The sequence below is a fragment of the Triticum urartu genome, chromosome 5A (assembly GCF_056163025.1).
Source record: "Triticum urartu cultivar PI428250 chromosome 5A, HENAU_Tu73, whole genome shotgun sequence".
In the NCBI taxonomy this organism is placed as follows: Eukaryota; Viridiplantae; Streptophyta; class Magnoliopsida; order Poales; family Poaceae; genus Triticum; species Triticum urartu.
In genome coordinates, this window is record NC_141877.1 from 462,215,428 (window position 1) to 462,227,641 (window position 12,214).

The 12,214-nt window shown below is 47.5% G+C and overlaps 1 protein-coding gene across 1 annotated transcript; it reads right to left on the bottom strand.

The window, feature by feature from the left end:
- Positions 1-10,313: 10,313 nt before the first annotated feature.
- LOC147971944 (uncharacterized) lies at positions 10,314-10,792 on the bottom strand. Its single transcript, XM_087522890.1, has one exon. The coding sequence runs from the start codon at positions 10,712-10,714 to the stop codon at positions 10,460-10,462; it is 255 nt and encodes an 84-aa protein (XP_087379016.1). The 5' UTR covers positions 10,715-10,792; the 3' UTR covers positions 10,314-10,459.
- Between the last annotated feature and the right edge of the window lie 1,422 nt (positions 10,793-12,214).

Genomic DNA, 12,214 nt, shown 5'->3' on the forward strand with positions numbered 1-12,214 from the left:
TCCACAACCTAATTGGAGACCCCGACGCTTGCCCGGAGCTTTACACCACAATGATTGAGCTTCGAACACCACCAACCGTCTAGGGCACCCAAGAGGAACAAGCTCAAGGGTACCAAGCACCCAAGAGTAATAAGCTTCCCAACTTGTAACTTCCACGTATCACCGTGAAGAACTCAAATCGATGCACAAATGCAATGGCAGGGCACACGGAGTGCCCAAGTCCTTCTCTCCCAAATCCCACCAAAGCAACTAATGCTAGGGAGGAAAATGAGAGGAAGAACAAGAAGGAGAACTCCAAGAACTCCAAGATCTAGATCCAAGGGGTTCCCCTCACATGGAGGAGAAAGTGATTGGTGGAAATGTGGATCTAGATCTCCTCTCTCTTTTCCCTCAAAAACTAGCAAGAATCCATGGAGGGATTGAGAGTTAGCAAGCTCAAAGAAGGTCAACAATGGGGGCAAAAACGAGCTCAAGAGTTAGGGAACCATTGGGGAAGAAGACCCCCTCAAATAGGTCCCCACGATGCCCGTTATGTACAGAACAACATAGGAGCGGTACAACCTCTATGAGCACCGGTACAACTGGTAACAGGCAATAAGCGGTACAACCGACCCACAACCGCCCAACAACCGCACCACAACAGAGACCAGTCCGGTGGTAGAGCGGTACATGACCGGTACAACCTCCGAACCAATTCTGGAGCGGTACAACCGCTCCAAACACCGGTTGTATCGGTCAAGTGGTACAACCTCTCCATGGGGCGGTGCAACCTCTCTATGTAAAACAGGCAATATCAAAATAGCCACAACTTTCGCATATGAGCTCCGAATTCAACGAAACCAAGTTTGTTGGAAAGCTAACGACAAGGGCTAACACAATATTGAGAGAAATATCAATAAGAAGAAAATGAGAAAAGGACCATAATAAAATGGTGAGAACCCTTCCTCAGATAAGATCGGTAAAACCTCCAACACCGAAAACATCATAGAAGATGCATGCGAACTCCGTTTTCGATGAACTCAAGCTTGTCATCAAGATGACCATAAGCTCTAAGACTCACAAATGGAACCAAACAAGAACTAAGAAATATTATGCAAGGATGCAATGGTTTGAGCTCTCGACGAATGATATGATCAAGCTACTCCCTAGAGAGCCCCCTTGATAGTACGGTAATCGATCCTACAACCCGGTCTCCCAACTACCACTATGAGACCGGTAAAATAGAAAACCTATGAAGGGCAAATCTTTGTCTTGCACATAGTCCACTTGAGCTAGATGATGACGATCTTGACTTTCTCAAGTTGGACCACCTTTCTTGATTGTGTTGGCTCGATGAACACTAGTTGATTGCTCCCCCATACTCCAGTATGGGTGAGCCACTCTTTGGCACATCTTCACAATTCCATTGACACCACAATGGACGGAAAGCTTCAAGCTTGATTGCTCCCCCATACTTCATTATGGGTGAGTCACTCTTCGAGTTGCTCCACTTGAACTTGCACACTGCAAACTTGATGACGATCACCACTTGATGTCATCCTCCATGGGTTGTATGAGATCTTCCTCTTGACGCAAGACCATGGAAACATACCTAACCCCATAAAGAACTCTCATGTAGACCATGGGTAGTACACAAAGCGTAATGGACAATGCTTACCATACCATGGGATCACTTGATCCCTCTCGGTACTTCTTCTACGCTTTGTGAGTTGATCAACTTGATTCACTCTTGACTTAGTCTTGATCAACATTGAATCTTTCCAACTCTCTTCATTTGGATGATGTCTTGAAGGTAAACATGAATGATCACACAATCTTCTTCTTCAAGACATGCTTGCAATAAGCTCAACTCACACATGACCAATCTTTGGATAATTCCTTGGAAAGCACTTTGGCCATCTCAACTCACACATGACCAATCTTTGGATAATTCCTTGAAAAGCACTTTGGCAATCTCATAAACTCCTTGAAACCAACACATGGACTTCAAGACAATCCTATGGACAAATCCTTCAAATATAACTCAAGGCAACCGTTAGTCCATAGAGATTGTCATCAATTACCAAAACCACACATGGGGGCACCGCATGTCCTTTCACTGCGGCTATGGTCGGCACATCAGTTTATATAGCAATGGTGGGCGGCAGAGGGACGGACGGGTGGCGCCGTAGTAGCCTCCTCGGCAACCGTGTATCATTAATGTGGGCGGCAGACGGACGGACGGACAACACTTGTGTTATTTGAACGCGGAGCAATCGCCTGCACCGGCAAGCAGCGCTGGCGACGCTGACCGTTTCGGGCAGGAAGCGCGCGCCGGTGAGGGAGGAGGTCTGTGTGGGCCAGGGCGGTCAGGCTCGTGCTTGGCAGTGGTCCAGGCGTCTAGCAGCCGGACATGCTAGCTCGCGAGCAAGCTCGCCGAGATGAGCGACGACAATCAGATGATGGACGTGACTTCCGACCAGGAGTCGGCGGCACTGCCCAAGCCGGTTCATGCCGTGTTCACTATAGAGCAGGTGTGGCCGCACTTCGACGCCCTAATGATGGAAGAGCTACCAGCGCAGGAGGACCTGTGCTGCAACCTCCGTCTCCTCAGCAAGCACTGACTCGCGGAAGGACGAATCGCCGGTGAACAAGCGAACGACAATGCCGTCTCGGACATGTGGCCCTATGATCCTGGCTTCCTGAATGAGCAGCAGGCCCTGTATCAGACCATCTGTAGGGCCCGTGAGGCCCTCTCCGTCGTCCTTCGAGTTGTTGTGCTCGCCGTGGCACCGCTGTCTCGCGTTGTTAACATTGTCAACGAACAAGAGGAATCAGAAGATGACTTTAATTGGAGAGGATGACAGTGGATCTCACCAGGGCCATAGCCGCACGTACGCAAGTGCCTCCTTATTATATACAACTATAAATCTTTTTCTTCCTCCTGGTTTCCTGGTATCATGGTCCCACACCATTGTCAACCTATATAGTCAATAGACGAGAGAATCGCACAAGGAGCGGCCGACAGCTGGGGCCCAGCAGCTCGAGCAGTATTTGTGTTTTTGAGGTGTGAGCAGAGTTTTTCTTGAGTGATGTTTTTGTTGTTGTTCAGAGGAGAAGGTTGTGAACTGGGCGGGCTGTGGCCCAGGCTACTATTTTATATCGACCAAATATCCGGCCCAGATATTACTATTTAAATGTGAAAATGGCTAGCCTAGCTATTTTTTTGCGGAATACCCAACCCAGATCAACTTGTTATTCTCCGGGCCGCATTAGACATGCCAATAAAATGGACTTTAAAAATAATAAATGGGTTGTAATTAAAAAATTGGCTGTAAATATAAAAAACGCACCTTACAGGTACATTTTTTAATTCTTATAAAAAAGTTACATTTTTTTATTTCATTACTTGTTGCGCTTGCATAATTTCGTTGGATTTTTACATAATAAAAATTTATTTTGAAATTATATTTAATCTGACTCTATATTTCGGGTTAAAAAATATTACGGATCCCATCAAAATGTTGGAAATTTTGTTGAATTTTTTTTAGCAGTTGGCTGAAATTATTAATAGAGTCCTGGCTAGAAAATGGGCTGTAATTTTAACAAACACTAAATGGGCTGAGTAAATTCAATTAGAATTGAAAAATGGGTTGTACATAATAAATCACAAATGGGCCATATGTTCTCTGCCACAGATGTGATGGACAATGTTGGGGAACGTAGCATGCAATTTGAAAAAAATTCCTACGATCACGTAAGATCCATCTAGGAGATGCATAGCAGCGAGAGGGGAAAGTGTGTCCACATACCCTAGTAGACCAAAAGCGGAGGCGTTAGCTTAACGCGGTTGATGTAGTCGAACGTCTTCACGACCCAATCGATCAAGCACCGAATGTACGGCATCTCCGAGTTCCGCACACATTCAGCTCAATGACATCCCTCGAACTCTTGATCCAGCAGAGGATCGAGGGAGAGTTTCGTCAGCACGACGGCATGGTGACGGTGATGGTGATGTGTTCCGCGCAGGGCTTCGCCTAAGCACTACAATGCTATGACCGGAGGAGTAAACTGTGGAGAGGGGCAACACACACGGCTAAGAACAATTGATGTGCTCTGAGGTGCCCCCCTGCCCCCGTATATAAAGGAGAAGGGGAGGAGGTGGCCACCAGGTGCACGCCAAGAGAGGGGAGTCCTACTAGGACTCCCAGTCCTAGTAGGATTCCCCCCACCCCTTTCCTTCTCATGGAGGGGGGAAGGGGAAAGGAGAGGGGGGCAGGAGAGGAAAGGGGGGCGCCGCCCCCTCCCCTAGTCAAATTCGGAATCCCATGGGGGGGTGGCCACCCCTTGTGGACTGTCCCCTCTCTCTTCCATGGCCCATGAGGCCCATTACCTTTCTCAGGGGGTTCCGGTAACCTCCCGGTACTCCGAAAAATACCTGAAACGATACGGAACTATTCCAGTGTTCGAATACCATCGTCCAATATATCAATCTTTACCTCTCGACCATTTCGAGACTCCTTGTCATGTCCGCCATCTCATCCGGGACTCCAAACAATCTTCGGTCACCAAAAACACATAACTCATAATACAAATCGTCATCGAACGTTAAGCGTGCGGACCATGCGTGTTGGGGATATTACTACTAGACATAAACCAGCCAGGAGTGGCCGGGTTAACTCTATGATGATTACTATTTGAAGCCTAGGAAGACAAAGGATGATGGCGCTTCATGAAGGCCTAAGGCCCTAAGGTGGGTTAAGGCCTGTAGACATAAACCGACATTATCATGTAACTTGTATTGTAAGATAGGAGGAATAGGGACCGAGTTCGGCATGTTGATGATCCGGCATCGGGACTCTATAAACCGACGGGCGTCGACCTGTGTATATAAAGGGACGACCCGACGGCGGTTTAGGGACAACAGGCAACAACTCGAAAGCCAAGCAAAGCGGATTCGCTCCCTGGTCATCGAAACCCTACCAATACCATCACAACTGGAGTAGGCTTTTACCTTCATCGTAAGGGGCCGAACCAGTATAAACTCTTGCGTCCTTCGTCCGCTTTAACCCCTTTAAGCTAACCCGTAGCGATGGCTCCACGACTAAGTCCTTTCACGAGGACATCTGTCGTGACAAAACCATGATAGTTGGCGCCCACCGTGGGGCTATCGCACGATGGTTTTGAGTTTTTGAAGGGCAGCTTCGAAGGACTCAAGGGATACGTTGTGGGCCGGATGACTAAAAGTCGTCGCGGCAAGCTCTACATCGACGATGCATGATGGGGTCCCCAGGCCGGTTCAGTTGAATACGGGTACCGGGTCCCCTTTGGTAGAATTCACGTTTTCATCGGCAAGACCGGCGAACCGGGCCCTGAGCCAGACATCTGCACCGACATCATCGAGACGGCTCAGCGTGCAAGCTCTGCCCAGGTTTAGCCCACCGTAAAGCATGTCTTCGTAGGTGTCATCCATGGAGCGGAATATGAGGATAGATCAGCATCTGGTGGTGAAACCATTGTCTACTCTGATGACGAGTGTTCAACCGGAGAGACTGAATCGCTGTACCAGCTGCAGGACGGCCGGATTAGTGGAGGTTCCGATGGCAACAGTATTCCGGACCCCCTCGATCTGCCAAACCGGGTCGCAATCTTCATGGCCGGTACACAATCAGCGCAGCACTCTTCTACCGCCGCGGCAATGATCTCTGGTTCAGCAACAGCAACACCAGCGGGAGCAGGGGGCTCTGCGCCGCCTCCGACTTAGGTTTTGTTCGACCTGTTCGACGCTTTAGCGATGTTACTGGCAGCGAAAGTGGACGCGGCAAACCGGGATCAGCACAACGCAGAGATTGCAAAGGTGAAGGATCAGATAACTCAGGCTAAAGCGGTCCTAGCAGCAGAAAACGCCAGGATGGCTATAGAGCGGGCTGGATTGGAGGCTCAGGCGTACCGGCTTATGCTGGATCAGAGTGCGTTAGATGACGTCATGAGGAGAAGATACCAGTCGCACCTTATGTCGGTCTTGGAGGCGAGGAATCTCTTTAACACGCCAGGGACGGGCACCAGCAACCAACATGTGGTAAACCGGGCGGAGGCACCTGGGACCGGGGCACTGGTTCAGCCTCGTGCAACAGATCCGCCGCCTCCACCTCGTCAGAATGATATTCCATCACAACATGTCCCAACACCTTCGGGTCATTACCCTAACCCGTTGGATAACATCATTGCTGCCGCTTCACGATTGGCAGCTCTCCCGATTGAGGGCGAGTCCCCAGTAGCGGTTGAGACACGGAGGGCTAGGGAGCTTCTTTAGACGGCCTTGGCTCAGCAGCAGGCCTATTCATATAGCCGCGAAAGGATTCATTCTACTCCCCGCCCAAGCCGGAGCTACAGCAGGCATATCGATGAACCGGACGTATCAAGCAGTGCGAGGAATCATTTGTCCAGTCACCAGATCATGGGACGAGTAGCTTGTAGGCATAGCTTCTAGCCGGATGATGCTCGACACATTCTGCAGATTCCCTTGTGAGAAGGAGATGATGACTTCGTGGTGTGGCATTTTGATAGGAAAGGGAACCATGCGGTGAAAGAGTGTTTATAAGTTGTATGTACGGCTCGAGAAGCAAACAAATAATGGGCCTCCTGAAAGTAGCACAATGACAGCGGGCAACCTTGATAAGTGGGAGGACCAACCATGGCAGCATATCTGGAAATTGCCATGCCCACGCAAAATTCAGATGTTTGCTTGGCGGGTTAAACATGAGTCTATGGCTTTGCGCACCAACTTGGTCAAAAGAGGCGTCAAACTTAAAAGTACCGTGGTAATAACCCGACGGGTGGTGGAGGCAATGCCCAGGATGTAGTGGATCGCGCTAGGGCACGTCGAGAAGCCGAATTAGCGGCGCAGCACGAAGCTCCGGTTCGTCAGCTCACGCCGGTTCGTCAGTTCACTTCGGTTCGTCCAACAACATCGGTGGAACCAGGGGTTACCTCCAGTTCTTTGGGAGTGCCATGTCTTGTCCCAGCACTGCGCAATGTACGGTTACCCAAGGATTTCAAGGGCCTGCGCAAGGTGCCGATTTATCCCCTGAGTCATGGGTGGAGAGTTATGAGATGGCAATGGAGATGCTGGATGTGGATGAAGCGGCGTGTGCCAAATACTTCACCATGATGTTGGAGGGGACAGCTCGCACGTGGTTGAAAAATCTGCCAGCCAACTCTATTGGATCATGGGCCGAGTTAAGGGCCCGGTTTATCTAGAACTTTAAGGATACGTGCAAACAGCTCATGTCAATCGTGGATTTAGCTGCTTGTGTCCAGGAGGAAGGAGAATCAACAACCCACTGGGTGCGCCGAGTTTCGGAGATTTTGCATTCGTCAGACTGCATCAACGCTGACACAGCCGTTTTAACATTGGAAGGCAATTGCCGGTTTGCACCTTTGAAGCTGAAATTGGGATGGCTCAAACGCCATTGTAATGACATGGGAATTCTTATGGCGGCTCTGGTAAAATATGTCGACTCTGATAGTACCAAGGACCCCGAGTCTGATGATGACAAGACAGGGAAGGGAAAGAAGAGCGGCAACGCCAAAGGGCAGCAGCATAATCCAGCAGGTCATGGGAACAATGGTAAACGCAAGGCAGATAACAGCTTGGACTTTATGACTAACACCAACGCTCAGGACAACGGTCAGCGGCGTAAGGGTAAACCGCCCCATCGGGGGGGAGGTTCAGGCCCCAATCTGGAGTGCCTGTTAAACCAGCCCTGCCCTAAGCACGGATCAAAGGAGATGCCAGCTACGCATCTTTGGAAGGATTGCTTCATCATGCGGGAATTCAAAAATTCAAATCTCTTTCAATATGACAATGGACCGCCTGGCGGTTCAGGAGGCGGTTTCCATGGGCCGGGTTATGGTGGAGGCAATTCCGGCTCAGGATTCCAGGGCAACCAAATCGGACATGGCAATCAGAATAGCTAGGGCAATCAGGGAGGTTACAACCATCAGGGGAATCAACAGCAGCAGCAGTCAGGTTATCAGAGCAATCCAAAGCAGTTGAATAGTGGGCAGTATCATGTTTTCACCACTAGCTTGTGTAAGCGCAATCAGAAGTTTCATAAAAGAGTTGTGAACTCTGTTGAACCGGCGGTACCTCATTATCTACGCACGGACTAGTGCCATACCGCAGCACATACCTCGCTGGATTCCGCTGGAGGTCGGATGTGCAAAGCTGAACATGGATGCGACGGTGTCACGCCGTGGTTTCGGGACGATTGGAGTTATCTACAGGGACCAACAAGGTGGCTATATGGGCGCTTCTGCCATTGTTTTCAGATATATTTCGGACCCAACAATGCTTGAAGCATTGGCAGTTAGAGAAGCTATGGATCTAGCCGATGATCTCTATGCCCAAAGAATTCATGTGGCATCGGACTGCAAGGTGGTGGTTGACGACATTCAGAAGAAAAACTTGTCGAGTTATGGGACTATAGTTCAAGAGATTATAAGCCATTCTCTTTCCTTTACTTTATGTAATATAGTTCATGAACGTAGGAGCTCAAACTTTGAAGCTCACAATTTAGTGAAGCATGCACTTACCCTGGGAGCTGGCCGCCATGTTTGGCTGGGGCATCCAGAGAATCCTATGTCTGTCCCTGTAAACATTGTGATGAATTAATAAAACTTCATGGAATTGTCTCAAAAAAATAGACGCTCGAACCGATACGAGTTATTTCACTTGACGGTGGCACAACAATGTAAATTCTGTTAACTCCAGCTTCTCAGAGAAACAGAAGCGCGGAAAACCCAGCTCCACAAATCCTCCTTTTTTGTACTATGTTGCGCGCCAGCTTCTCGCCTTAAACTCTTGGAGTTGGAGCGTTCGGCCCAACTCCGTAAGTGGAGCTAGGGCAGCGAGGAGCTGGAGGGCTCCCGAACACGCCCACGCCCTTAATGAGTTGCAAGCTACAAAAAAGAAAAACCAGTCTACGCTGCATGTGGATTTATTAAGTCTCTGATTTTTCCAAAAAGATATTTCAAAAGAAGCACAATAAAGTTCCAAATATTAGGGTCGAGACCTCGGCTGCATCCCAGATGAGGTTCAGACAAGGAGGGAACCTGGTCCAACCACATTTACGTTGCAGCAGGGCACATACGGAAAATATGGGCAGAATCCTCCAAATGGGTACCTTGGAGGACCAAGCTGGTGGTTGATTCTTTTTGTATATATAAATTTTATTAATTCAAAATCATTACAAACACTTAACAATGGGTCGAGTTTAGTCAGGAAGTAGAGATAATTTGGGGGCTAAACCTTGTGCGTCAATCAAGATGCAGATGGCCCTTCATTATTTTTCTCCGTCAATGTATGTAATTCTCTTATAAAGTTTATTATCAATGCGATGATGCCAAAATCTCCCTTAGTTGAGTGATGTATCTAATCTAATCGATGCTAAAGTTTATTAGTATTGCAATGATGAAACATTGATTTATACTGCATGGTTTTTTCAGGACTTGAATTTATTTATTTTATGGGAAAACTTCCAATCTATTCATCTTCAATCATGACAGTACAACAAACACCAGAAATAAAAATTACATTCAGATTCATAAACCACCTAGCAACGATTACAAGCACCGAAGCAAGCTGAAGGCGCGCCGCCGTCATCGCCCCTCCATCGCGCCGCCGTCATCGCCCCTCCATCGCTAGAGTCAGACACAACTTGTTGTAGTAGACAGTCGGGAAGTCGTCGTGCTAAGGCCCCATAGGACCAGCATCCCAGAACAGCAACCGCCGCCGATGAAAAATAACATAGATCGAAAAGATCCAAACCGAAGACACAAGAACGTAGACGAACAACGACGAGATCCGAGTAAATCCACCAAAGATAGATCTGCCGGAGACACGCCTCCACACGCCCACCAACGATACTAGATGCACCGTCAGAACGGGGGCTAGACGGGGAGACCTTTATTGTTCGAATTAGAAAAACAATTAGCATTGGAATTACATATGGCCTCTTTAACCCTGTGGGATATCACTAGGATTACAAAACCACCGAAATTTGGATTTGACAGCACAGGAAAACAATTGATTTGTAAAGAGATTTGGGTGGGTGGCAATTTTCTTTTGAAATAAAGTGCAAATCCTAGGAATTCATGGAGCCAGATCCTCTAAAAAAACCTGTAAATTTCTTGGAACTGAGCCCTATGAAGAAGTGAACAAGAATCATATTCATGTGAAAAGAACTTCAAAAATCATACGAAATTGCTATGGGTCGAGCGTCGGAATAAGGGAACATGAAAAGAAAAGAAAAAATAGATAACTACTGGACTAATTTAGTCAACTCAAAACCCTCAATATACAGTTCCTCGAGTTTAATCCAAGACCTGAACTTGGCGACAATGACAGAATACAACCACAACTAAAAACATACAGCAGAAACGATATATAGGCCATATAGAAGAAGACGGTGATGATCTACTGCGACTCGACGGACGGCGTCGTGTTGGCGGCTGAGCCGTGGTCCTTGGCGCCTCCGCCGAAGATTGGCTCGGCGAACATGGAGCTGACCTTGTTCTTGATGCACTCCCAGTGCTCGCTCGCCTGCGCCTCCGTGAACTGCCTGTACTGGTCCTTGGCCCGCTCCATCAGCGACGCCCCCTCCCCCACCGTCCGCTTGAAGCACGTCGACGCCGGCGCCGCCGCTCCCGCTGCTGCTCCCTGGTTCTCCATCAAGCCCGAAAACTGAGATTGAAAACTTGTCTACGTCGATCGAGAGAATAAGACGATGTCGCCGGTTGTGGTTGTGGTTGTGTTGCTTTGGTGGCCATGGGGCTGCGGGGGCGTGGCTACTTATGCAGGGGGTGTCGGGGCGTCTTGAGGAGGAAGCCGGGTCCGTCACGGGCTTGGAGTTAGAACACAAGTTGGCCACACGAGAAACTACGTACTGAGTCCGGATCATCATCATGGAAGAAAACAAGTAAACACGGATTCTCACAAGTGCAAACGGGAACGGGAACTACTCCTTCTCCCTGTTCCCCTAATCCCCTTCTTTAATAATGTGCCAAGTGTAGTCTAGGAAGTAGAGATAGATTTGGGGGGTAAAAGGCCAGATGGCCCTTTATTCTTTTTCTCCAGTCAGTTCAGTGATGTATGTAATCACCTTGATAAAGCTTATCGATGCAATGATGCCGAAATCTCCCTTAGCAACTCCGGCGATCCCCTGCACCCCCCACCCCTAGGATAGATGGTGGGGCTAGTTCTTCTCCGGCGAGGTCCGGCCAAGAGGGGAGGAAGAGGAAAAAGGAAGGAAGAAGAAAAAATGTGACTGACGCGAGGAAGCGCCAAATCTGTAAGTTTTGTGGTTTCTTTGTGCTTTTCATTTAGTTCATCATGTATTCACAAATTAAGGTTGACCCGGTCTCTTACATTTTCAGCTGCTATCATTAAACATACTCCCTCCAATCCAAAATAAGTTTTGTGGTGTTAGTTCAAATTTGGACTAAAACCATGTCACTTGTTTTGGATCGGAGGGAGTAGTTGAATATGTAAACTTGGTCGTGCATTGTAATTTGTCAACGCACTTTTAAATACCATTTTTGTCTTACTATTTCTGGTTCTTTTGACTCAAAACATGATGCACTAATCTGATCCTAATATTCATGCAAGTCTCTACATGATCTACTTTGTCTATTTGTTATGGGCAGTAGTGCCTTCTATACAATAACAATACACCTTCAGTGGTGATTAGTAATTGAAGTAGTTAGCTTATTTTGAAATAAGAGTTCTAAAACTGGGGAAAACCACTGTCAAATGAGTCTGACCTTTTTCTTTGAATACGGCTGGTTCAAGGTTTAGTTGACTTACTGGTACTTATTTTTTTTTTCAATTTGATGTAAAATTTCCTTTCTTTGAGTTGACTTATTATGAGATTTTATATGTTATTTCACTGTTTCTTTTTTCACATCTTATTTATGTGGCAGTGTCTAATGTTATTTATAGGTTTTCAAGCTCCTCTTTTGCACCATCTACTACATGTTGGGGAAATGTATCCAATAACACAGCGGCATATACAGCTCCTGCAGATACATCTTCTGCTGTAAGTATTCCTATAGAAGATTATTCTTTCATGATGCATTTCATTCATAGGAGTTGGTATGTGTTCTCATTGATTAACTGTTCTGATGGAAGCAGCAAGGCCATATGTTTAGCTGAAATTTGTTCCCTTCAAAA

Excerpts from the sequence above, each read along its gene's own strand:
- LOC147971944 (XM_087522890.1), bottom strand. The coding sequence starts at position 10,714 with ATGGAGAACCAGGGAGCAGCAGCGGGAGCGGCGGCGCCGGCGTCGACG.